This window comes from Grammomys surdaster, unplaced genomic scaffold (genome assembly GCF_004785775.1).
Source record: "Grammomys surdaster isolate TR1022 unplaced genomic scaffold, NIH_TR_1.0 125752, whole genome shotgun sequence".
NCBI lineage: Eukaryota > Metazoa > Chordata > Mammalia > Rodentia > Muridae > Grammomys > Grammomys surdaster.
The window spans coordinates 1288894-1312394 of NW_021620584.1; the positions used below are offsets into that span (position 1 = coordinate 1288894).

The 23501-nt window shown below is 41.5% G+C and overlaps 1 protein-coding gene across 4 annotated transcripts in view; it reads right to left on the reverse strand.

Moving 5' to 3' along the window:
- Nucleotides 1-1670: 1670 nt before the first annotated feature.
- Hmgxb4 (HMG-box containing 4) overlaps nucleotides 1671-23501 on the reverse strand; it is a 39669-nt gene continuing 17838 nt past the window's right edge. For all 4 annotated transcript variants that reach the window (XM_028788587.1, XM_028788591.1, XM_028788588.1 and 1 more), the window contains 6 exons: nucleotides 13354-13435; nucleotides 11411-11475; nucleotides 9885-9990; nucleotides 9042-9211; nucleotides 3977-4099; nucleotides 1671-3599 (listed from right to left, as the gene is read on the reverse strand). In XM_028788587.1, the coding sequence (XP_028644420.1) occupies nucleotides 3555-3599; nucleotides 3977-4099; nucleotides 9042-9211; nucleotides 9885-9990; nucleotides 11411-11475; nucleotides 13354-13435 (591 nt within the window). In that variant the 3' untranslated portion in view covers nucleotides 1671-3554. The remainder of the gene's footprint in view (nucleotides 3600-3976; nucleotides 4100-9041; nucleotides 9212-9884; nucleotides 9991-11410; nucleotides 11476-13353; nucleotides 13436-23501) is intronic.

Genomic DNA, 23501 nt, shown 5'->3' on the forward strand with positions numbered 1-23501 from the left:
GCGGGGTGGTGCCAGCAGGCGGGGCTCTGGAGCGCAGCCACGAGGCTCCGCCCCCTACCGGGCTGCCCCTCGGCGGAGGCTGACGCCACACCAGGGCGGGGCCTGGAAGGGCTGGCTTCTAAGCCACGCCCCTGAAGCTTCAGTGCTTGCCGCTGCGGAGCCTAGAAGTCTTCATATCCGGAAACTGGGTCTCTGGCCAAGGAAAGACCTGGGTCAGGTTACGCCTAATCAGACAGGTATTAGTGTCTTAGCCTTTAGCCCTGGGAACCAAGCCCTGAGGATGACAGCCTCCTTGCCCAAGTCGGACTCGAAATTTCTATTTGATGTCTCCCTATCCCAAGAGCCAGAGGGACAAGGCAGAGGAGGCAAAGACCTGGGTTTGTGCTCCCTTGAGACAGAGAATGAACTGCCTGTACTGTGGCAAATGCCTTTAAGGTAAAGGCTTACCAGGGGTAAGCCACCTCATCAGCCTTGGCTCTTACTTGTCAAACCGGAAAAGTGCTTTTTCTTTATCTGTTCCTCTCAGCTGTAAATATCCATAATGTAATGCTTGCAGAGTATTGAGATGACATGAAAATCACTCAACAGGCATTCCGTGGTTTCTTCCTTGCGGTATCTTTTTAAGACATTGTTTTAAACTTGTAATTACTTTTTTTTTAAATTCCATAAGTGTGTGTGCCACGGTGCATACTGAGAGGTCAGACCAAAACTTGGAGGAATCGATTCTCACCATGTTTAATCTCTGAGATTAAACAAGTACCGTAGCCCATCTCACTTCCTCCTCCATTTTTGGCAGGGCTGAGGCTCATAGCTAGTACCTTGTCACACTAAAAGCCAGTGCTCTGCAGCCCATGTTTTAGACACAGTCTCCCTCGGCTGGTCTCAAACTCAGATCTCTGGGGTGTTGGAATTAAAAGGCACATCATAACATGCAGCCTTTTTTTTTTTTTTTTTTTTTGCTACTTATGATTTTGAACATCTTGTATTTCCATTAATTTTTTCCTTAACCATGAAAGGTCAAATCTCCATATTTCAATGTTCACAGTATTAGCACACATTCACTTCAGGCCATATGGCTGTAGACTCAGAGACAAGGAGGTGACATCCCTTTTTTTTTTTTTTTTTTGGCATAGGATTTTCATGCATCCCTGACATAAGGCTGATGGATACTTCTTGATTTAGGCCAATAATATATTATATACGACTTCATTTGCTAAGCATCAGAGCCACAACTATCAGATTCTCTTTTTTTATTATATGTGCAAATGATATTTCAGAGCCGTTACACATAAAGTGTGTGCAACCTAAGACCCAAGGGCTGCATGGTCCAAGACAGGAAACTTTATTTCAGGTTTTGGTTTTAAATTTTTGAAGTTTTAATTATGTTTGTGTATGTGTACCTCAGTGTGGGTATATGCACTTGTGTGCTGGTGCCTAAGGAAGCTACAGAGGGTGACTGATCCTCTGGAACTGGAGTTACATTCAGTTGAATGAGTGTTGGGATCTAACTTGGGTCCTTTTCAAGAGCAGGAAATATTCTTAACCAGTGAACCACTTCTTCAGCCCCCACTCCCTTTTAGAGAAATGTTAGGGTAGAGTGGATAATAGGTTTTATAATTTTATAGCAACTATGATTAGCCAAATTAGGGAAAAGACAGCTAAGACTGGACTATAAAAATGAAATCTTTAATATAAGTACAAAATTTTGTTTCTTTATACAACTGTAATAGGATTTGGATCAAACCACTAGGATTTATTTAAAAAAACAAAATAAAACAATGATATAAAAACAGCAAGAAGGGCTGAATCCAAAGTTTTTCCTCTAATAGTACCAAATACCACAAGGTACAATTATTATACAAATGTGTACAAATCTTTAATACAAATACAACAGGGCTAGGCTTCAGAGGAAAGCAAACATGAAAAAGCTGGTTCTCCTCAGGAGCTCACTACTGTCTGTAGCAAGGGCAATGGAGGACTGGCTGCTTCCTGTATGATATATTGTCTTCCCTGGCCTCTCCTTGATACCCTGTTTCTCACAGGAAACTTCTGCACGTTCAAATGAGGTTCTGACATGTTAACACAAATTTAAATTTCTGCTCTGCTTGATTTCAGTTCCCATATATTCCTGTTCCTTTCCCCATTTCTCAGATTAAATCTCACAACTGCTCTGAGCTGAGATAGAGATATAACCTCCAGAACGCTTGTGAGAGGCTCAGCTGTGACAGCAGTCAGGCTTCAGGAAGGAGTTACCTAGTATACCAGCTGGCTACATGGTCCCCAAAGGTACTGTGATGCTGCCCTGTTCCATCCAGGCCAGAGGAAGAAAGCATGGTTAACTCAGCTTGGTTTTGGCAAGGAAGGGAATCTCTCATCAAATTTCCAAACAACCCTGGAGTGCTCAGCTTTCTTCTCTCTAATGGGGAAGCAGGTCTGGTTCCTAACATTGAGGGCCATGAAGTTCCTTTCTGAGTCATAACACCTTAACATATGGATGACTTGGAGATTTTAGACACACATTAAGAAATGACAAATCTGTATGCTCCACATGCTCCTGCTGGTGGAGGCTTGTTATTAAATTATATATACAGAAATTTACAGGATAAATTAAAATCTAAGAAATTCTAAAATGTTAAATACACATAATTAAAATATACACCCACACGTACATACAGATAACTCTACCGAGAACCAAGGACTTGTCTGTGATCCAGCTCTGTGTGGAACGCAGAGCACAATACCCACCAGGGGAACCAGAGCTGGACCAAGGACCACCAAGCAGCTAAGCAGCAGAATCTCTCAGGATTTGGTGGGCAACCAGTGCTGCTAGTGAAAGATGGCAGCTTTGGTTTTTATACACCAAGCCTTGCTGGCCAGACAAGCAGGTTCAACAGGTGGCACCAACAGCTTTGGTTTCTCCAAGGTATTTATTTCTCTGCCAAGAATCACACAACTGAGGCTATAGATGGTACTGATGACTCTGTCGTACCGTGGTTACAATAAAACTGGAGACACAGATACCTCTTTAGTAGGAATTGGAATGAGTCCCCTACTCAGTCCACCTAAGCTCCACCTCCCCCAGGTTATTCCACGTAGTAAAGTTTGTAGTCAGCTGGGCTCCTCCCATGATCTTTACTACATTTCTGATTATAAGACAGGTAAGGCAAATGGTCAGTGATGGATCTGGAGGTAAACCCAAGCTTGGAAAAAAAAAAATCACATTTTAGCAGTCTATAAGGAGATACACATGGCACCCAGAATAAGCCCCTAGTCCCCAAATTACACTGATTTTTAAGGCAGATTTTTTTCCACAAAAAAAATAACTCCAAGCCCCATTCATGCCAAAGTTTCCTTTTAGCTAAACCTTTGCCATTTCATAAAATTATTAAAAGCAAAGTAGTTATAATCCTATGTATATACTGTACATTATATATGCATATATAGATATAAAAATTTAAAACCTACACCCAGAGGTCAGTGGAGGATCTGGAACAGTCATATATACATAAACTAGTAAAGGTGTAGACAGTCTTCTGTCCTAGGCTTCTTGGAGGTCACAGTCCAGGCATGATGTATGCAATGTTGTCCAGCGTGTTTGACTGCAAATAAGGAGAAAGGGCTCAATTATGGCACACCTCACTGCAGTTCCTGAGATGCCTCATGTTCAGGGGAGAGATAGGAAAGAAGTGGACGTACCAGCATGCTGCTGTCAGCTGCTGCTACTCAAGGGCTAAGCTGGACTGCTCTTTCCAAAGTACTGTTGTGGAAAATGGCATGTTTTCTAGTTTCACTCAAACCATAGCATGCGGTTGATAATACAGTGTCATGTTCTGTGGACAGTATGTAACAGGAGTGCCATGCCCCTCACGAGTAGTGCTTGGCAGTGCTCATTAAGGTAGGGCTTTCTGGCTCCCAAAGGCTCCAGCCTTCAAAAGTTAAGGAAAACTACTACCACCATCACAACAAAAAAACTCACCAAGACCTGTTTAGGACAGCCATTCAGTTCAGGTAGTTGTGTGGTCAGGCATGCCAAAGGGCCAAGAGCACAGATAATGGAATCCAGGAGCACGGACAGGCTTCCAGACACTGCTACCATGCCCTGCAAGAAAAGCAGACAACTGATTCACACTCTCAGCTGCTCTTTCTGTTCAGCTCTCTTTTATGTCCTTTCAAAAAGCATAGTAACAGACGGCAGTGTGAGGAGACAGCAGAGGATCTGTGGGAGGCTGGAGCCACAGGAATTCACTCCCATGTAATCAAGCAAGATCTCAATAACCATTTGTGAGTCTCTGTCACTTGAACACTACATTGCTGCTGTATCTTCTTCCCAGTGCTGGTCTCTTTCTATCCAAAATAGATGTTCTCAGAAGAGCAATAGGAACTCTAAATACACGTGCCCTACTTAAAAACTCCCCTGTAGTTCCAGAACAGGAATTACAAATACCTCAGTGTCCACCAAGACATTGGTTTTGATGCTTGCCTTCTCTCCTTACCTTATATTCTGTATACCTGTGCCTTAACAGTTAAGCAGGAAGACTCTTCTTAAGACCTGTTGCTGTCGGTCAGTGGTGGCACACACCTTTGATCCCAGCACTTGGGAGGCAGAGGCAGGCGGATTTCTGAGTTCGAGGCCAGCCTGGTCTACAGAGTGAGTTCCAGGACAGCCTGGGCTATACAGAGAAACTCTGTCTTGACCCCCCCCACCCCCCCCAAAAAAAAGACCTGTTGCAAAAGACCTCAGGGGTAACAGGCATGTGCTGTCTTCTGTTCTCACTTTCTCTCTCCAGTTATCTACCCCAACCCCTTCTACAAGGCCTTTGCTTCCCTACCCTGGCATACGGCTTTTTCTCTCTCTCCCTTTTTAACTCACGCTGGCCTAGAAGTCATTTTTTTGAAACTCACAACAATCTTCTTGCGTCATGCTCCTAGCAGTAGAATTATGGCGCTATGCATCACCAATGCCTAGATCTAGATGACACTGTTCTTTAAGCTCTATTTTTGGTACTGAGAATTGTGTAAATTTGTGATAGTGAGGCTCAGATATTTAATGTCTATACTCATGAACTATGTAAATCAGTATTCCTGAAAGTGTGGCATGCATTTTAGATGACATATATATGAACTTCAATTATTTTAATAGTTACATATCCACTAGGCTGTGTATTAGATAAAAGTCATGGGACTAGAGAGATGGTTCAGGAATTAAGCACAGGCTGCACTTTGAGAAGACTTCTCACCACCCACCCGGTAGCTCTTAACCACCCGTGACTCCAGCTTCAGGGAACTGACGCCCTCCCTTGGCCTCCACGGACACTGCATTGTTGTACTACTCATGTGTGGGCTATGTACTACAAGTACTGTTCAGGCACGTGCGCACACACACACACACACACACGCGCACACACATGCACGCATGCACGCACACACGCACTGAGAAATGACTTTCCTGGGCTTGAAGGTACTTTCTAGAGTAGTGAAAATGTTTTAGAGATAGTTATGGGTCCAAAATTGTGAAGAGTGTTAAGATCCACCAATCCTGCATTGTGGTAAAAGGGTGAATTTTTTTTTTAAAGATTTATTTATTTATTATATATGAATACACTGTAGCTGTCTTCAGACACAGCAGAAGAGGGCATCAGATCTCATTACAGATGGTTGTGAGCCACCATGTGGTTGCTGGGATTTGAACTCAGGACCTCTGGAAGTGCAGTCAGTGCTCTTAACCACTGAGCCATCTCTCCAGCCCAAAAGGGTGAATTTTTGGCACATGAAACATCTTATGAAGATAAGTGCTAACAGAATGTGAACTCTTTCCATATCTGGTTAGGGTAACCATCCCTTAAATGCAGTTTCCCTTTCCATGGTTGTAGTTACTCAGGATTTTGGGGCAGGAAGGGGTTTGCTACTCTCTGTTCTTATGTATTGCTGTTGTTTTCAAATTTGTGATCCTCCTGCTTTCCCCTCTTAATTTCTGGGGTTACAGATGTGCTCACCACTCAGCCTCAATTCCCAATTGTAAACTGCATATATGCTGTTGGAGTAGCATGATATCATTTCTGTCCATGCTGCATGGGCTATCTGCTTATAGTTCTAGTAGCTATCTCTGGTACCAGGCCAACCATCATGACATCACTATTCCTGAATAGGTATACGTGATGCCTGTGGTTTTAGGCATGTAGCTGAGTGTCTGGAGACTATGGTATATATGAAAACCCTCAAAGCAGCTCTTATATGAAAAGCTGTTAATCACATAAAATTGTCTTTCCAATTAGACTGTAAGCATCCTAAGACAGCGAACAGACACTTAGATTTTCCTACTCTATAAGTTCTTGGAATAATCTCCTAAGAATTCAAAACTTTTTGCCAAATAAAATAGAACTATTTGGAAAATCTGGACAATGAAGGATACGTAAAACAACTTAATATTCAACTTTTAATGTGAAAATACAATAAGAACACAGGATATTTTATTCCAGAAATACTTTTACCTGTCCAGGTATTTGAGTATATATAAGAATGCACACATTTTTTTTAACACCTGCTGATTTTTTAGAAAGTAGACAAAGAACTCAGATATAGATTCAACATCTGTGGCTTTTGCCATTTTTGTCTGTTGAACGATAATTTAGCTTTTGCATAAAAATAAGTTATTAGCTTTTATATTTCTACACTGACTATCTAACTTAAAAATGTCAGCAGCATATAGTAATTTCTTTGCTGAAATGTCTCCAAGTTGAGAAGTGAACTGCCACACTACTGAGTTAGAAACGAACACTTTGAGATTAAATCTCAGAAGTATAGAAGTATAGGTACACAGTAGTGTACAACCTAAATAAATGCACAGTACAGCTCCATTTACTGTCTACATTCTTTTTTTCCTTTAATTTTAATTAAACAACACCAAAAGACTTTTATGAATGTGTACCATGTTTGTGCTTGGTTAAAGAGGGTGTTTGGATCCCCTGGAACTGGCATTATAGACATTTATCAGCCGCTACATGGGTGTTGGGAATTAAATCTGTGTCTGCTCGAGAGCAGCTCTGCCTTTATTCTAGTCCACTTTCCTTTTCTTTTTCAGTTTTTTTGAAACTCTATGTAGCCTGGCTACCGTAGAATTAATTATGGAGGCTGGCCTCAAACTCAAGAGATCTGCCTGCCTCTGCCTCCCGAGTGCTGGGACTTAAGGTGAACGTACATTCTCCATCGTTTGAGGCTGTAGTTACATCCTTTCCCCTCTCCTTTCCTCCCACCAAATCCTCGCATGCTCCCCTCCCTGCTCTCAAATTCATGGCTTTTTGAAAAGTCATTAACTGTTGTTATGCATATGGGGGTGCATGTGTGCATTTTTTTCCCTAAACACATAAATACAACCTGCTAAGTCTGTATGTTACCGGTCTGTTTTCAGGGCTGATCCTTTGGTATTGGATATCCCCGGGGAAAACTTTCTTTTACTCTCAGCAGTCCTTAGTTGCCTGTAGTAGGGTTCTTAGTTCTGTGTAGGGTTGAGCCCTGTGAGATTTTCCCTAGCACCTTTCTTTAAAGGTAGGGTCGCACTATATAGACCCAGTTGACCTCGGACTTGAGATCATCCTCCTGCCTCTGGCTTCTGAATGATGTGATTTTCAGAGAAAGTTGGGAATCTTTTCCATATATAATCTTGTCTGATCATTTAAACTACAGAAAGTGTACTAATCAATTCTGCTCTTAGAAAAGTACCAGGGTGTCCACAGGCTTTTCATGGCATTTTAATTTACTTGGGCTTATTTATTTTATTTATTTGAGACAGCTTTTCAGTCTGTAGTCCATGCTGATCTTGAAGTTGCAGGAATTGTGCTTCAGCCTCCCATGTTCTGGGATTAGGGGCCTGAGCTGCCATGACTAGCTTCTACTTAATTTTTTAACATTAATTTGTAGGTCTTAAAAAAAAAAAGATTTATTTATTTTATGTATGTGAGTACACTATTGCTCTCTTCAGACTCACTAGAAGGGGATATCAAATACCATTATAAATGGTTGTGGTACACGCCTTTAATTCCAGCACTTGGGAGGCAGAGGCAGGTGGATTTCTGAGTTCGAGGCCAGCCTGGTCTACAGAGTGAATTCCAGGACAGCCAGGGCTATACAGAGAAACCCTATCTCGAACCCCCCCCCCCAAAAAAAATGGTTGTGAGTCACCGTGTGGTTGCTGGGAATTGAACGCAGGACCTCTGGAAGAGCAGTCATTTCTCTTAACCACTGAGCCATCTCTCCAGCCCCCCCACTTAATTTTTTTCTTTTAAGAATTATTTTATATAATTCTTAAAATTATGGTGGCCGGGCGGTGGTGGCGCACGCCTTTAATCCCAGCACTTGGGAGGCAGAGGCAGGTGGATTTCTGAGTTCCAGGCCAGCCTGGTCTACAGAGTGAGTTCCAGGTCAGCCAGGGCTACACAGAGAAACCCTGTCTCAAAAAACCAAAAAAAAAAAAAAAAAAAAAAAAAAAAAAAAAAAATCATGGTGGAGGTGCTTGCCTTTCATCTCAGCACTCAGGGAGCCAGGGCAGGTGGATCTCTGATTTCAAGACCAGTCTGTCCAGGACAGCCAAAGCAGCTACAAAGAGAAACTATCTTGAAAAACAAACAAGTTTATATGTATGGGTGCTTTGCCTGCATGTCTGTCTGTGTACCACATGTACATAGTACCTAAATAGGCCTGAAGAAGACACCAGATCAGTTGGTTGTGAGCTTCCTTGTAGGTGCTGATAAGTGAATCCTGGTCTTCCAGAAGAGCAACCAGTGCTTTTAACAACAAAGCCATCTCTCTAGCACTTCTACTGAACTTTAAAGACTAAACCCTAGCTACAGGCATCTTGACTTCTTTTAGCAACACTATTTCTACAGGACAGTATAACTATAAAGTGGATGGCAGACTCCCAAATCTTCAGAAATTTTTCACCACACTGTGGGTTCCATGGCATAATTTTGCATAAAGTAGTTGCTCATTAAATAAACATGGATCTAAATATAAGGAACAGGAACCCTGCTGATGAGTGTGGTGCTTACCTCTGTCTCCTGCAGGCGGTGTCCAATGAGGCTGAGGGACTCTCCCAACAACTGGAGATGAGCAGCAACATCAATGGGCTCTGTTTCAGGGGCTTTGGCTGGTGAGGCTGGCAAAAGCATTGCGGTGGGTAGGGACTTCTTTTGGGGTGACAATATTCCCACAGAAGAAGCTGAGAAGAGGAGGATGAAAATTTGACTATGGCCTTCAATGTCACAATAATGACTGTTTTCCCTCTTGAAACCTATGTACCAGGCATTATTAGCTAACCTATCCACATGTGTGCAGTGCCTACAGAAGCCAGAAGAGGGCATTGTAGCCCAAGAACTGGAGTTATAAGCCTGCTGTGAGCAAGTTAGAAGCTGGGATTTGAACCCTAGTCCTTTGCAAGAACAGCTAGTGCTCTCAACCATAGGGGCCATTTCTCCAGCTCCTAGCTGTATACATTATAAGGTTGTAAGAAAAACAAAAAAACCCCACATGCATGTGTGATTGGGAATGCACGTAACACACTGTAACATTCACATTCTGGATCCTTTTTATTTTTTAAAGATAAGGTCTCAGTGTAGTCCACACTTGTCTACTACAATTTGCTATGTTGCTCAGGCTAGCTTGAACTTGCCATTCTCCTGCTTGCTGCATTACATAGAGGCAGAAGGCCCAATCCCTGGCTTACTTTCTGGATCTTTACAGCAACGTCTGTGACTTCTTACAGTTTCTAAGTTTGAACTACTTTTATGCAGCCTGTTATATTCGGTAATTCTTAGATATCAAGGCCTCCTTCTATTAGAAGCTGTTTGCTCGCCCAAGCTCCTAGCAAAGCAGAGGAGAGGAGTGTCTGCTACCTCTGACTTTCATGGAGCCTTCTGCACTGGATGCTTTTCTTTTCACAGTTGTGGCTTCAGCTTTGTTCTGTTTGTGCTGCAGATATTGAGCCTTCTGCTTCCAGATCTGCAACACATCACCACACAGAATTTAAAAAGGCAAAAGAGGAAACAGAAAGGGAACAAGGAGCTGGGGAAGTTGGAGAGGGGGCAAATAGTAACTTTGGATCTTAGGTCATTAAAGTGGCTTCAAGGCTGATGAGCTGATATCTTAAATGTGGGACTACAAGCATCCACTCTTCAGTGCCAAGGGTCAAGTCTCAGTACTGTTAAAATTCTTTTAAGGGTAAATGTAGGTCATTCAGCGGGAACCTGGCTCATTATAATAATGTCCTGTGGCTAACCACTTCCTCTGACTTGCCTGGCAATGGAAAACAGCAAGCTGTCAACACTCATCTGGGTGGAAAAGAGTTATTTTATCTAAAAAAGCCATTCTTCAAAGTAAGAATGATAATTCTTGTTCCCATATGTTGAGGCCTGAATATGTTTGGCCCATGGGAAATAGCACTACTGTGAGGTTTGGCCTTGTTGGAGGAAATGTGTCACTGTGTAGGCAGGCTTCCAAGTCTTCCAGTGCTTATGCCCCACCTAATGTGGAAGATAGTCTCCTCCTGGCTGCTTTCAGATCAGGATGCAGGACCCTTGGTTCCTCTAGCACCATGTCTGCCAGCTGCCATGCTTTCTGACACGTTGATAATGGACTAAACCTCCAAAACTGTAAGCCAGCCCCAATTAAATGTTTGCCTTTATCAGAGTTGTCTTGGTCATAGTGTTTCTTCACAGCAATGGAACCCTAAGACACGATAACTACCACTTAATCTGACTGGGATGTGACTACACGAATCAGAAGTAACTGTTAATTGTCTTCACCGACTATCACCGGCTCTGCTACTTTTCTTCTTGTTATTTAAGACAGACTTGTTATCTATCTATCTATCTATCTATCTATCTATCTATCTATCTATCTATCTATCTCCCTCCCTCCCTCCCTCCCTCCCTCCCTCCCTCCCTCCCTCCCTCCCAAGCTGGCCTATCTTCAACCTTTATGTCTCCATCTACTAAGCACTGGAATTACAACCATGAGCTGCCCATATCCAGAAGTCTTACTAGTTCTTCATAGAATATTTGCAAATGGTAGATGAGAATGGTAACCCAGAGTCTGGCTAAAGGAATCTGATGCTTTTCTTATCTAGAAGGTAATGTCCTCAGTCCCTAAGACTGTGACTGACTGGCACCTGCAGTAGGGCACTGTAACTTTAGATTTTCTTTTAGAAATATTTTAATCAACTGGGGTCTTTTATTTTAAGTCTGGCTTGGGGATAAAAAGTAGACACCAGTAGAAAAAGTCAGTCTCCTTATAGCAAGAACAGCCTGACAACAACAGTGGCCATGTCCTCTGCTAACCAGTGCTACTGTTTCTTTCTGTTTCAGGGTTGTGTGGCTGGCAGGTAAAACACAATGAAAACCATGTAATAAAATACACTTACCAGTTTGTCTTTTTCTGGCAACTGCTTCCATACTTCAGCCAGTTTTTTACTAAGTTCCCCAAAATCTGATATAAAAGAGTTAAAAGAACAAAGAAACAAAAAAACAGAACTGTAAGAAAACAGAAGTCTGGGGAAGCAGACACTAGAAAAGGGACTGGTGGAGCAGATTTCTTCTTTTTATTCCTACTGAGACTGGGGTTCTCTGTATGGCTGGTCTCAAACTCAAGAGCTCCATCTGCCTCTGCCTTCTAAATGCTGGGATTAAAGGTGTGTCCCACCATGCCTGACATAGCACCCTGTAGAGTGGAATGCCATTTTGTACAGAAACTCAAGGAGACTGTGACATCAGTGAACTGTGTAAGGTCAGGCTGCTGTCTGCTCATCTAAGTGCTGGCACAGACAAGAACCAATACTACAATACATGTGCAAGGGAATTCAAGGAAAAGTCTAGCCAAGCAGTGGTGGCGCACACCTTTAATCCCAGCACTTGGGAGGCAGACGGATTTCTAAGTTTGAGGCCAGCCTAGTCTACAGAATGAGTTCCAGGTATAGCTAGGGCTACACAGAGAAACCCTGTCTTGAAAAACAAACAAAGCAAAAAAAAAAAAAAAAAAATCAAGGAAAAGCCTATGTTCTTGGAAATAAAATGCGTATTTTGCATATTTATGTGCAGTGATACATGTATTCTTTTGTTTTTTTTTTTTTTGTTTGTTTGTTTTTCGAGACAGGGTTTCTCTGAGTAGCCCTGGCTGTCCTGGAACTCACTCTGTAGACCAGGCTAGCCTCGAACTCTCAAACTCAGAAATCCGCCTGCCTCTGCCTCCCAAGCGCTGGGATTAAAGGCGTGCGCCGCCACCACCCGGCCCTTTTATTTGTTTCTTTTGAGACAAGATCTTGCTATACTGGCCAGGTTGGTCTGAAACCTGTGATCTTTTTACGTTAGTCTCCCTAACCCAGAGGTTATAGGGATGGGCCTAGTTCTTATATCTGTTTTATACTTTCTTCTTTTATTGGTTAAGAAATGCATACTAAGAAGATGGCTGTATGGGTGTAATACATGTCATATAACCCTGACAACCTGAATTCAGATCCTCCAATGTAAAATGTAAAATTTTATAAGAATTTAAAAGTCATTTGTGGTAGTGCATGTCTAGAATCTTAGCACTGCAGAAATACAAGAAACCTGGAGTTTACTAGCCCTCTAGCCTAGCAGAATAAGCCTAGGCTAAGTGAGAGACCCTGCCTCAAAAAGTAAGATGAGGCAGGCGAAATGGCTCTGAAAGACACTCACCACTAAGCTCGATGAACTTAAGTTTAATCTTTGGAGAACTGATTCCTACAAGTTATCCTCTGATCTCCACTGACATGCATGCCCATACGTATACAAAATAATATATGAAGTTCAATAAAAAATAAGGTAGAGCTGGACATAGTGGTGCACCTTTAATCCCAGGCAGGTGGCTCTGTGAGTTCAAGAACAGCCTGATCTACATAGGGAGTTATTCCTAGAATGGCTAGAGCTACATAATACAAAGCAAAAACAAACAAAATACTAATAATAAATAAAAATGAGGCAGAGAGCAATTGATGGGGGTATCTAATATCACCAATCTCTGGTACATGCACATCTTTAATATGCAGGGTAAACTAAAGGATTTGCAGAACTGAGGAAATACATTTGTGGTTTGTTTGAGATGGGTCATACACTATAACCTACACTGGTGGTTGTTTCCATAGCCTTCCTGGGATTATGGACTACTATAGCTGGTTTCAGTGTGTATTCTAATGCTATAGGGGGAAGCTGTCCAGTGATCAAATTAATCAAATGCACTGCTTCAGAGAGTAGAAAGTAAAAACAAACCAAAATAACGAACAAACAAACAAACAAAAAAAAAAAAAAGAAAGAAAGAAAAACAAAACTTGAAGCTCAGAAAGGTTCTTACCTATACCTGGATGGTCAGCCACAATGGTTACCCGGTACTCCTTACAGAATACCTGGTAGGCAGACATGTTCTTCTTTTTCGGCTAGTACCACAAAGAAAATAGAACAGAGCAAAAATTGATTAAGACCCAAGGAGTACATTTTTAACATTCTCCAGTCACAGAAGAGTTCCCCCATCTATGAACCAGCTTCCCTGAAGAGGAAGGATAACTTAATTTTTGATCCATGTTACTTATTACTCAGAGGTTAATATCAGATCTAACTTTAGAGGTAAAAGTCACATATAAACATCTATGAATACCTTCATTCTTATATAAAAATCCCATGTTGCCTATTTCTTTAAGCATCAAGTACTAACACAATAAGATCTCCATCCTCTCGGGAGGAGACTTAATTCTCTCATGCTGGAGAATCAGAATCACAGGACTTCTTTTCTTTAGTTCCTTTTCTTTTCTTTTTAGGCTTTTCCAGACAGGGTTTCTCTGTGTATTCTTGGCTGTCCTGGAACTCAGTGTAGACCAGGCTGGCTTCAATTTCAGAGGGCTCCACCTGCCTCTTCCCCTGCAGTGCTGGGATTAAGTGTGTGCCACTACTACCCAGTGTTTTCAATCTGGCTTTTCTCAACAAAACACCAATGGAAACCTGAGAGAAGCTCAAAACCAAATGAAAGAACAACAGGGAAAACCAACCAACCAACCACCCAACCAAACCCCGCTCTACTTCATGTAGAAGCTTCAAAATATGATGAGCCCCTTTTATAGTTAGTGTGATGAGTGACACAAACCAACAGTTCATGCTTTCAAAGCTATGGGCTTTGCCTTGAGGGTCAGATTTGTGACTAAAACCCAAGTAAGACCATACCCCTTGTGTCACTTCACAGAGCTGGTGGTTTGAGTAAGGAACGCTTTCTTTACTGCCTTGCTCATCAACACTTACCTGAACTTAAAATAGTGTTTGCATGAGTCTATCTTCACCTATCTGCATGCTAACCTATCTGTATGCCTAACCCCTCCCCCACCCAAATAATCTGTACAAGTCTGTACACTTCCCCATCTTTCCCTCCTGCATAATCTATCTCATTGCTAAATACTGAGTTATTAGGAAGAATATGTGTATGAAAACTTTCCACCTCATCTGGCCATACAATAGGGTTGTAACAACGATGTCTAAATACAATGCAATCCTTTCTCCCTTGCCTCAAAGCCACTGAGAGCTTAACATGAAGTACCTTCATAAAATTAATCATAATTGTTGGTCAATGTCCAAAGCCACATACTGAATTCCCCTGTTACAGTGGACTTTATTCATTATAAATAGCAAACAAACCGATATTTACCAAATAATTATACTGGGTCATTACCCCAGTGTAGTAGAATGAGCTTGAATCTCAGACCTTTCAGGAAGAACATCAACTGTGGGGAACACGTGGAACTTTGCCTTCATCTTACCCAGCTATGCTACATAGTTGATCTTTAGTAAGCACACGAAAAATTGACAGCTTTTCTTACATGTTGCAATAAAAGTATTTAAACCAGGGTGGGGTGATTCACACTTATAATCTCAGGACTCAGCAGACTGAGGGCAGGATTGCTGAGTTCTCCAGGATTGAGGTGAACATTTTACAAATCAAAGGTTCTCCGGGGATTCCTCAGTCCCGACCTGGCATACCCTACCCCCAACCCCAAATTTTTCAGCCCAGGGGCTAGCTGCCCCCCCCTTCCCTAGATAATCCAGACCTTTTGGGCTCTCCCTCCCTCCCTCTGCATATGTACCCTTTCTCCCTCCACCTTGGGGCCAGTGAACTCACCTAAAAGCAGCTTCCTAATAAAACCTGCCTACGTATTTGGTTTCTTGACTCAGGGAGAAGAGACTGAGGTGCATATTTTACACACCAAAGCAGACCTGGCCTCTGGATTCTCCCAGCATCCCTCATTTCTTACCTTGCATACCCTGCCCCCAATCCTGAACTTTCCAGCCCAGGGACTGGGCTACCCTTCCCCAGAGGCTCCTCCCTATATAAACCAGACATTTTGGTCTTTCTCCCCTCATCTCCTCTGTACACCCGCCTCTTTCTCTCTCCCTCCCACCCCACCTTTCTTTCCCCAAGGTGACTCCCTTGGCTTTGGTCCCTGGGGCCAGGGAACTTGCCTGCCTGAGAGCAGGTTCCCAAAACTCATGCCTTTAATATAATCAATTCTGGTTCAAATTGGTTCATTTCACCAATGACAGAGAAATAACCTATCAGTCTAATCTGGCTTGAACTGGCTCATTTTATTAGCACAGAAATAACCTATCAATAAGATATATATTTGACACAATAATGCTGAATTTGAAGGTCTATGGTAGTGTACACCTTTAATTCCAGCACTGAGGAGGCAGAAGCTGATGGGTCTCCAAATTGAGGTCTACAGAGTGACAGCCACACAGAAAACCACTGTCTTGAAACACCAAAACAATAACCGGCAGAATTTGGAGACTAACAGGATCTAAACAAACCAAACACCAGGTACACAATTGACTTCATGTTCCTGAGTTTTAATTTCTTTAAATAAAATGTAAATGTTTGAGGTGCTAGCCCAATGGAAGAACACTAGCCTAGCATAAAAAGATATCTTGTACTATGCGATACTCAAAGGTGGGGTTAGTCAAATGTTCCACACCTCAGCAAGTGCTCAGTGATGTTTTTGTGGTAGCAAGAATTCCAAGATGTCTTCTAAGACTCTGCTTCCTGGTGAGAATGTTTTGTATCTGTCCTTTTGTGAACAGGTGCTAAATAAGAAGGATACTGGTTCCTGTATACTATATTACAGGACAGAGGAGATTTTTGCATACATAATTAGAGCTGAATCTAAGTCAACCAAAAGGAAGGTTTTCCTGAATAAGGCCTGCTTTCTCAGGTGAGCCCTTAAAACACTCTGGACGCAGAGGCAAGAGAGCTATATAGTGAGACTTGGTCTTAAAAACCACAAAACAAGCCAGGCAGTGGTGGTGCACGCCTTTAATCCCAGCGCTTGGGAGGCAGAGGCAGGCGGATTTCTGAGTTCGAGGCCAGCCTGGTCTACAGAGTAAGTTCCAGGACAGCCAGGGCTACACAGAGAAACCCTATCCCGAAAAAAAAAAAAAAAAGAAAAGAAAAACACAAAACAAAACCAAAAGAAGACAAACCTACCAAATTATTTAGTAGCTATGACAAACTGAATCAAAGTTCAAATGATCTTTGACAAAGGAACACAGGGAACACAACAGAGAAGAGACCCTATTTAAATGGAACAACTAGATAGTCACAAGGTGGGAGAAAAAAGTCATCACTACAACAAAAAGACCTTGACACAGACTTTATACCCTTGAAGATAATTATCTCAAAATAGGTGTACATAAAAAACTAAAGGGCCAGCAAGACGGCTAGGGGTGGGGGTTAAGATACTTGTTGCCAAACCTTAGGACCTAAGTTTTATCTTGAGGCACACATTGGGGTGGGGTGGGGTGGAGAACCAATTCCTGCAAGTTGTCTCACACATACACAACCCACAAACAAATGCAACGCGTACCCCCCCACATACAAAAAAAAAAAAAAAACCCATAGAACTGAAAGATAATACAGCAGAAAATCTCCATGACCTGGGTATTTTAGGTAAGATACCAAAGGCTTAAACCTCAGCAGAAAGAACTTGTAAGTGGGACTTCCTTAAAATAAAAATTAATCTGGATACATATGGTACATGGCTGAATTCAAACTTGTGCAGCAAAGGCAGAAAGATCAGGAGTTCAAGGCCAGCTTCAGCTTTTGTTAGAAGAGTGAGTTCACAGATTAGGAAAAGCACTTGCATAAGACCTACCTGATCAGGTACTGTTATACAAAGTACACAAAGAATCCCTAAAAATCAACAAGAAAATCATACACTAGGCTAAAAGCTAAAAGAAATCTTGCCAAGAAAGATAAACTGACAGTAAACGAACACAGATGAAAAAATCCACATTATCAGAGAAGCACATATTAAATCCTGAGATACCATTCAGACAACTGGCCACACAGGCAGCTCCGAGGATGTGGAAGGACAGTAGCTCTCAGCTGGTGGAAGTATGAAATAATCTTTTCAGGTTCTGTAGAAGTTCCGAGGCAATTTCAGGTGAGCAGTCTTTTAGTAACACTGGCCACCTACAAAGGAGGAAGCTGGGACAAAAGAGCCAAGAACAAAGAAGATGCCTTTACAGACTTGAGGGGGAGGAGGACTCTAATCAGAGGGAGGGGTCTGTTTAGCATAATAGTAAAGTTACCAGACAGGGTATTCTATTGCCTGCCCTGCCTGGTGGCAGCTGCTAGCTAGGACTTTAGCTGATTAGGAAGAGTACTGAATGGATTTAAGGTGTGGCCGACCTCCTCTCAAGGAGGCATCCGTGCACGCGGGGGATGTGGTAAAGTTCTCCTAAACTAAATACTTCATTATACAGTCCTTCATGTATACTTCATGTACAGTCCTTCAGCCTCTTGGTGTTTACTCACTGGAGCTAAGAATGTCTCTCTACATAAAATCAACACATGGATATCTATAGAAGCTTGATTCTCAATTGCACAAGCCTGAAAACAACCCAGGCAGCCTGCAGGTGGTGAGCAAATGAACAAATGTGGTTCAAACAGATAACAGAGCACTATTTAGAGCAGAGACAACCACAAGAAACAAATGAACATTTTGACTGGAAAAGGTCACCTACAAATGATTCTAATTATGTGGCATTCTTAAAAAGGCAAAATATGGAGGAAAAAAAAAGGGTGAAGTACCTTGTGATACTATAGTAAGAGAGAGAGCATTTTCCACAATCACTGAATGGACAATACTGAGTGCAAACCTATGTATATTACAGACTTGCAGAGATGAAGATGTCAGTCTGCGTTTGGGTTCATCAGCTGTTAACAGGCACATTAGTGGGGTGTTGACAGTAGAGGAGGCCATGCATGTGTAAGACAGACAGGTAATCAGGGAATACATGGTAAATGCCTGCATTTTCTTGTCAATCTTGCTGTTGACTCAAAAAAAAAAAAAAAAAAAAAGGTTTTGGCAGTCTGGAACTTGAAGTAATGTAATCCACCTGCCTCTGCCTCCAGAGGGCTGGTGCACCACCATGCTTTGATTGAAACTTTAAAAATTTTGCTCTACAAAAATAGTTGAAAAGTTTCTTCCCAGGTGTGGTGACTGCTCACTTAGAAGTATTGCTAGTTCAAGGCTGGTCTAAGCTACATAGGAAAACTATCTCAAAGAAACTAAGAGTAAAACAAAAACAAAACAAAAAAAACCCCACAAAACCATGGCAAATATCAAATGTAAAGAATAACATTAAAATGGAATGCCGGAGAGAAAACAGGCGTCCTATGGATTCTACAGCTACAGAAAACTGAATACCAACTACTGGAATAAGCCTCAGTGAGAATGCCATCAGCTGAGCATTCAGCATGAGTCTTGAGAGGTCTGATGGACAGGACCAGGAGGAGCTACTCAGGCTTGCACTGTACAGAACTGGGTGCCAACTCATGGCTGCTGTTTTACCCCACTAAGGTACGATGCAGAAGTAATTGAACAGTTCTCTTCATTCCCCTGTACATTTAAAAATAAAAGCTGTGGCATCAGGCAGCTAATATAAACTGTACTAAACATAGGAACTGGTGAGGGAGGACTGAGGGGCAAAACAGGGAAGCCCCAGATTTAGAAAGTTTCATTTAAATAGTAAAGGTCCCTTGGGAGATGTGACAGTCCTCAGCATTTGGGAGAAAAAAGCTTTAATTCAGTGAGTGTAGTTCAGCCTGATCTAGTACAGAGTTTCAGGCCAACCAAGACTGTCTCAAAAGTACATATATAAACACTCCCTGGGAATGCCCTCTGACTAGGGAAACAGGTAAGATAAGTATACATCTTCCCACCCCTCAGGTTCTTCACATCCAGTCCCCAGTCTCATTCTCAGCTCTCTGGGAAACCACCGTTGCAGCCCCTGCCCCTCCCCCCCCCCAGTGCTAGTGGATCCCACAGATGATCTCCTCACCTGCCTCTTCCCACTCCAGCAGGTCCTCCCTGGGAATCCCTAAGCCACTCTGACCAGGGAAACAAGTAGTCTAACTGCAGATCTTCACCAGTTCTTCCATTCTTCCAAGTCCAGCACCACAGGTTCATCCTTAGCCATGTAGCAGATCTACTGCGGTGGCCTCTCTTCACTCTCTGCCCTCTCTTCACTCTCTGCAGACACTGGTAGAGCATGCTGCTTTCCTCCTTCCTATAGACGACCCCACCCCTCCCCATTCCTAATTGTCAGCTCCCAATAAACAGAAAATTTTTAGATGGAACACCCAGTGGCCACACCTATCAGGGTCCTAGAAGAATTTCCTACCAGGCAACACACAGCCACTATATTCTCTTAAGAACCAGAGAGGAAACAAACTAAGGAACACACCACCACCACCACCACCACCACCGCCACCACCACCACCACCACCAGACCAGGTATCAGCACCTAGAATTACAATCTTCCCAAACCCAGATGCCAGCATAAAACACAGTAACAGAACTATCTAAATTAACAAAATTAGAAATAAACAGGGGGACATAACAGCAGACACTGAGAAAATCTAGAGAATCATAAGGACACACTTAAAAAACATGCACTCCACACCAAATTGGAACTTCTAACACAAATGAATAATTCTGTTGATATATACCATTTAACAAATTTAAATCAAGATCAGAAAATCAATTTAAATAGACATGTAACCCCTAGTGAAATAGAAGTAGTCACTAAAATCTCCCAACTGTTGTTTGTGGTGATCTTTAATCCTAGCACTTGGAAGGGAAAGGTAGGCCTGTTTGACTTCATGACCAGTCTGGTCTACAAAGCAAGTTCCAGGATACCCTGGGCTGTTCCACAGAGAATCTCTGTTTCAAACAAAACAAAACAAAACAAAACAAAACAAAACAAAACAAAACAAAACAAAACAAAACAAAACAATTCTCCCCCCCCCCCCCAAAAAAAAAAAAAGCCAGGGCCAGATAGTTTTAGCCAATATAAAACAAATTGGAAATTTCATATAAACAAATTGGAAAGACAAAAACCATATGATCACATCACAGATGCAGAAAAGGTCTTTAACAAAACCTAATACCCCGTTCATGATAAAAATCCTGGAGAGATTAGGGATATAGGGGAGGTGCCTCAATATAAAAAGGCAGATTACTGCAAGTCCATAACCAACATTAACTGAAATGGAGAAAAACTCAAAGCAATTCCACTAAAATCAGGAACATGACAAGGCTGTCCACTTTCTCCAAATCTATTCAATATAGTACTTAAAATTTTAACTACAACACTAAGATAACCTAAGAAGATCAAAGGGAAACATATGGGAAAGGAAGAAGTCAAAGTATCTTTATTAGCAGATGATATGATAGTATACATAAGTGACCCTAAAAATCCCACTGGGGATCCCCTAGAGCTGATTTTAAAAAATTTTCAGCAATGCAGCTGGATACAAGATTAACTAAAATAACTATCCCTCCTAATACAGAGTAGAAAAATGGGAAATAGACTGAGAAAGAAATCAGGAAAGAAACAACTTTCACAATAGCAGCAAATAATATAAAATATCTTGGGGAAGTCCAACAGTGCACATGAAAGACTTATATGATAAATCTTCAAGTCTTTGAAGAAAGAAAATGAAGATATCAAAAGATAGAATATCTCCCATACTCATTTGTTGATAAAATTAATATTGTACAGATGGCCATCCTACCAAAAGCAATCTACACATTCAATGCAATCCCTGTCAAAATTCCAACACAATTCTTCACAGATCTCAAAGGCCAATTTTCAGCTTCATACGAAAACACACACACACACACACACACACCAGAATAAGTAGAACAATACTGAATAATATAAGAACTGGGAGGCATCATAATGCCCAATTTCAAGTTGTACTACAAAGCTGTAAGTGATAAAAACAGTATGGTATTGGCACAATGGAATCAAATTGAAGAAAGACCCACACATTAATCCTTGGATACCTGATTTCTGATAGAGTCCAGAAATACAAACTGGAAAAAAGATAGCATCTTCAACAAATAATGTTGGTCAAACTGGCAGCTGCATGTAGAAGAATCCAACAGATCTATACTTATCATTCGGTACAAAACTCCAAATCCATCAAAGACCTCAACATAGAACCAGGTAGACTGAATCTGATAGAAGAGAAAGTGGGGAATAGCCTTGTATGCACTGGTACTGAAAACAGAGACACCTTCTGAACAGAAAGCACAAACACTAAAGTCAACAATTAAGTGGAAAGTCATGAAACTGAGAAGCTTGTATATGGGAAAGGATACCATCATTCTGACAGAGAGGCAGCATTCAGAATGGGAAAAGATTTTTATCAACTACACACCCAATAGAAGGAGAATATCCAAAATACATAAAGAACTAAAAAACAAATCAAGAAAACAAATAACTCAATTAAAAAATGGAATACATATCTAAACAAGAATTCTCAATAGAAGAAACACAAATGGCTGAAAAAAATAGAAATGTTCAATCAATATCCTTAGCCATCAGAAAAATGCAAATCAGAACTACTTTTAGATTTCATCTTACACCTGTCAGAAAGGCTAAGATCAATAAAACAAGTGACAGTTTATGCTGATGAGGATGTGGAGTAAGGGGAATGAATACTTATACATGGCTGGTGGGAGTGCAAACTTGTACAGCCACTATGGAAATAAGTGCTGCGCTTCTTCAGGAAGATAGGAATAGATCTACCTCAAGTTTCAGCAATAAACCCAAAGGACATTTTATCCTACCACAGAGGCACTTGCTCAACCATGTTCATTGCTAATAGCCAGAAACGGGAAACAATCTAGATGTCCTTTGACAAAAGAACTGATAAAGAAAATGTAGTACAGTGGAGTATTAATCAGCCTTAAAGAAAATGACATCATGAAATTCACAGGTAAAGAGATGGAACTAGAAAAAACAAATTATCTTGAGAGAGGTAATCCAGACCCACAAAGACAAATAAGGTATGTATTCACTTACATGTAGGTATTACTGTTAAGTCAACGATAACCAAACTTCCACAGAACCACAGGTTAGGGATCTAAGGTATAGATAGATCTCATTAGGAAGGGGAAATAGAATAAATAGTTATGGATGGATGGATGGATGGATGGATGATGGATGGATGATGGATAGATGATGGATGGATGGAGAGATGGTGGGGGCTGGAATGAGAGGCTCAGGTGGGGAGGATGAAGAAAAGAGGGGGATAAGGGAAAGAATACAGGGAGAGAAATCTAAAATTTAGGGCAATTTGAGTAGTACTATGGAAACCTAATATAGTAGAAGCTTCCCAACACACATACACACACATATACACGCACACAAACAAAAAATTCTGATCTAAATGAAACTGCCAAATAATGGGGAAAACAGAGTCTCAACTTGCCATCACTTGTTACCAAATGAAGCTGTTGGCCAAAGGGGTCAAAAGAGATTCCCAAACAATCCAGGCTGTTACCAAGACTATATAGGTTGCTCTCCACAAACTGATAGGCCCCCACTGCTGAATACAACACATACATAACTCATTGAACATAAAGAAGTTGAGCTGATACCTACATGGAGCCTGCACCCATACATTCTAGTGTCTTTGGTACAGGAAGGTATTCTGTATGGTACAAAAAAGAAATGTAAATACCAATCCATCCACAGACCCTCTGATATACAATGGTGCCCTGCCTTTAAGATATGCTAGGGCAACAGTGGCATGAAGCTTGTGAGAGTAACCAACCATTATCTGATCCCATGAGACTGAACCCATACCTGACACTGGTTGGGAGACCAAGAACCAGAAACTAGATAGCCCAGAGCCTATGGTGAAACTAAATAATAAGAAAAAAGAAAAGAAAAACAAAACAAAATTCAGAAAGCCACAGTGACACAGTGACTCACGATATTCTGCTATACCATCATCAGAGAAGTTTCCTTCTGTAGCAGATGAGAATACAAAGACCCAGAGTCAGACACTACACAGAGAATAAGATGTCTTGGAACATTTATTCCTAAATGAGATCTCCCTAACAAATCCCTCTCCTTGGGGCTCAGGGAACCCCTCAAAAG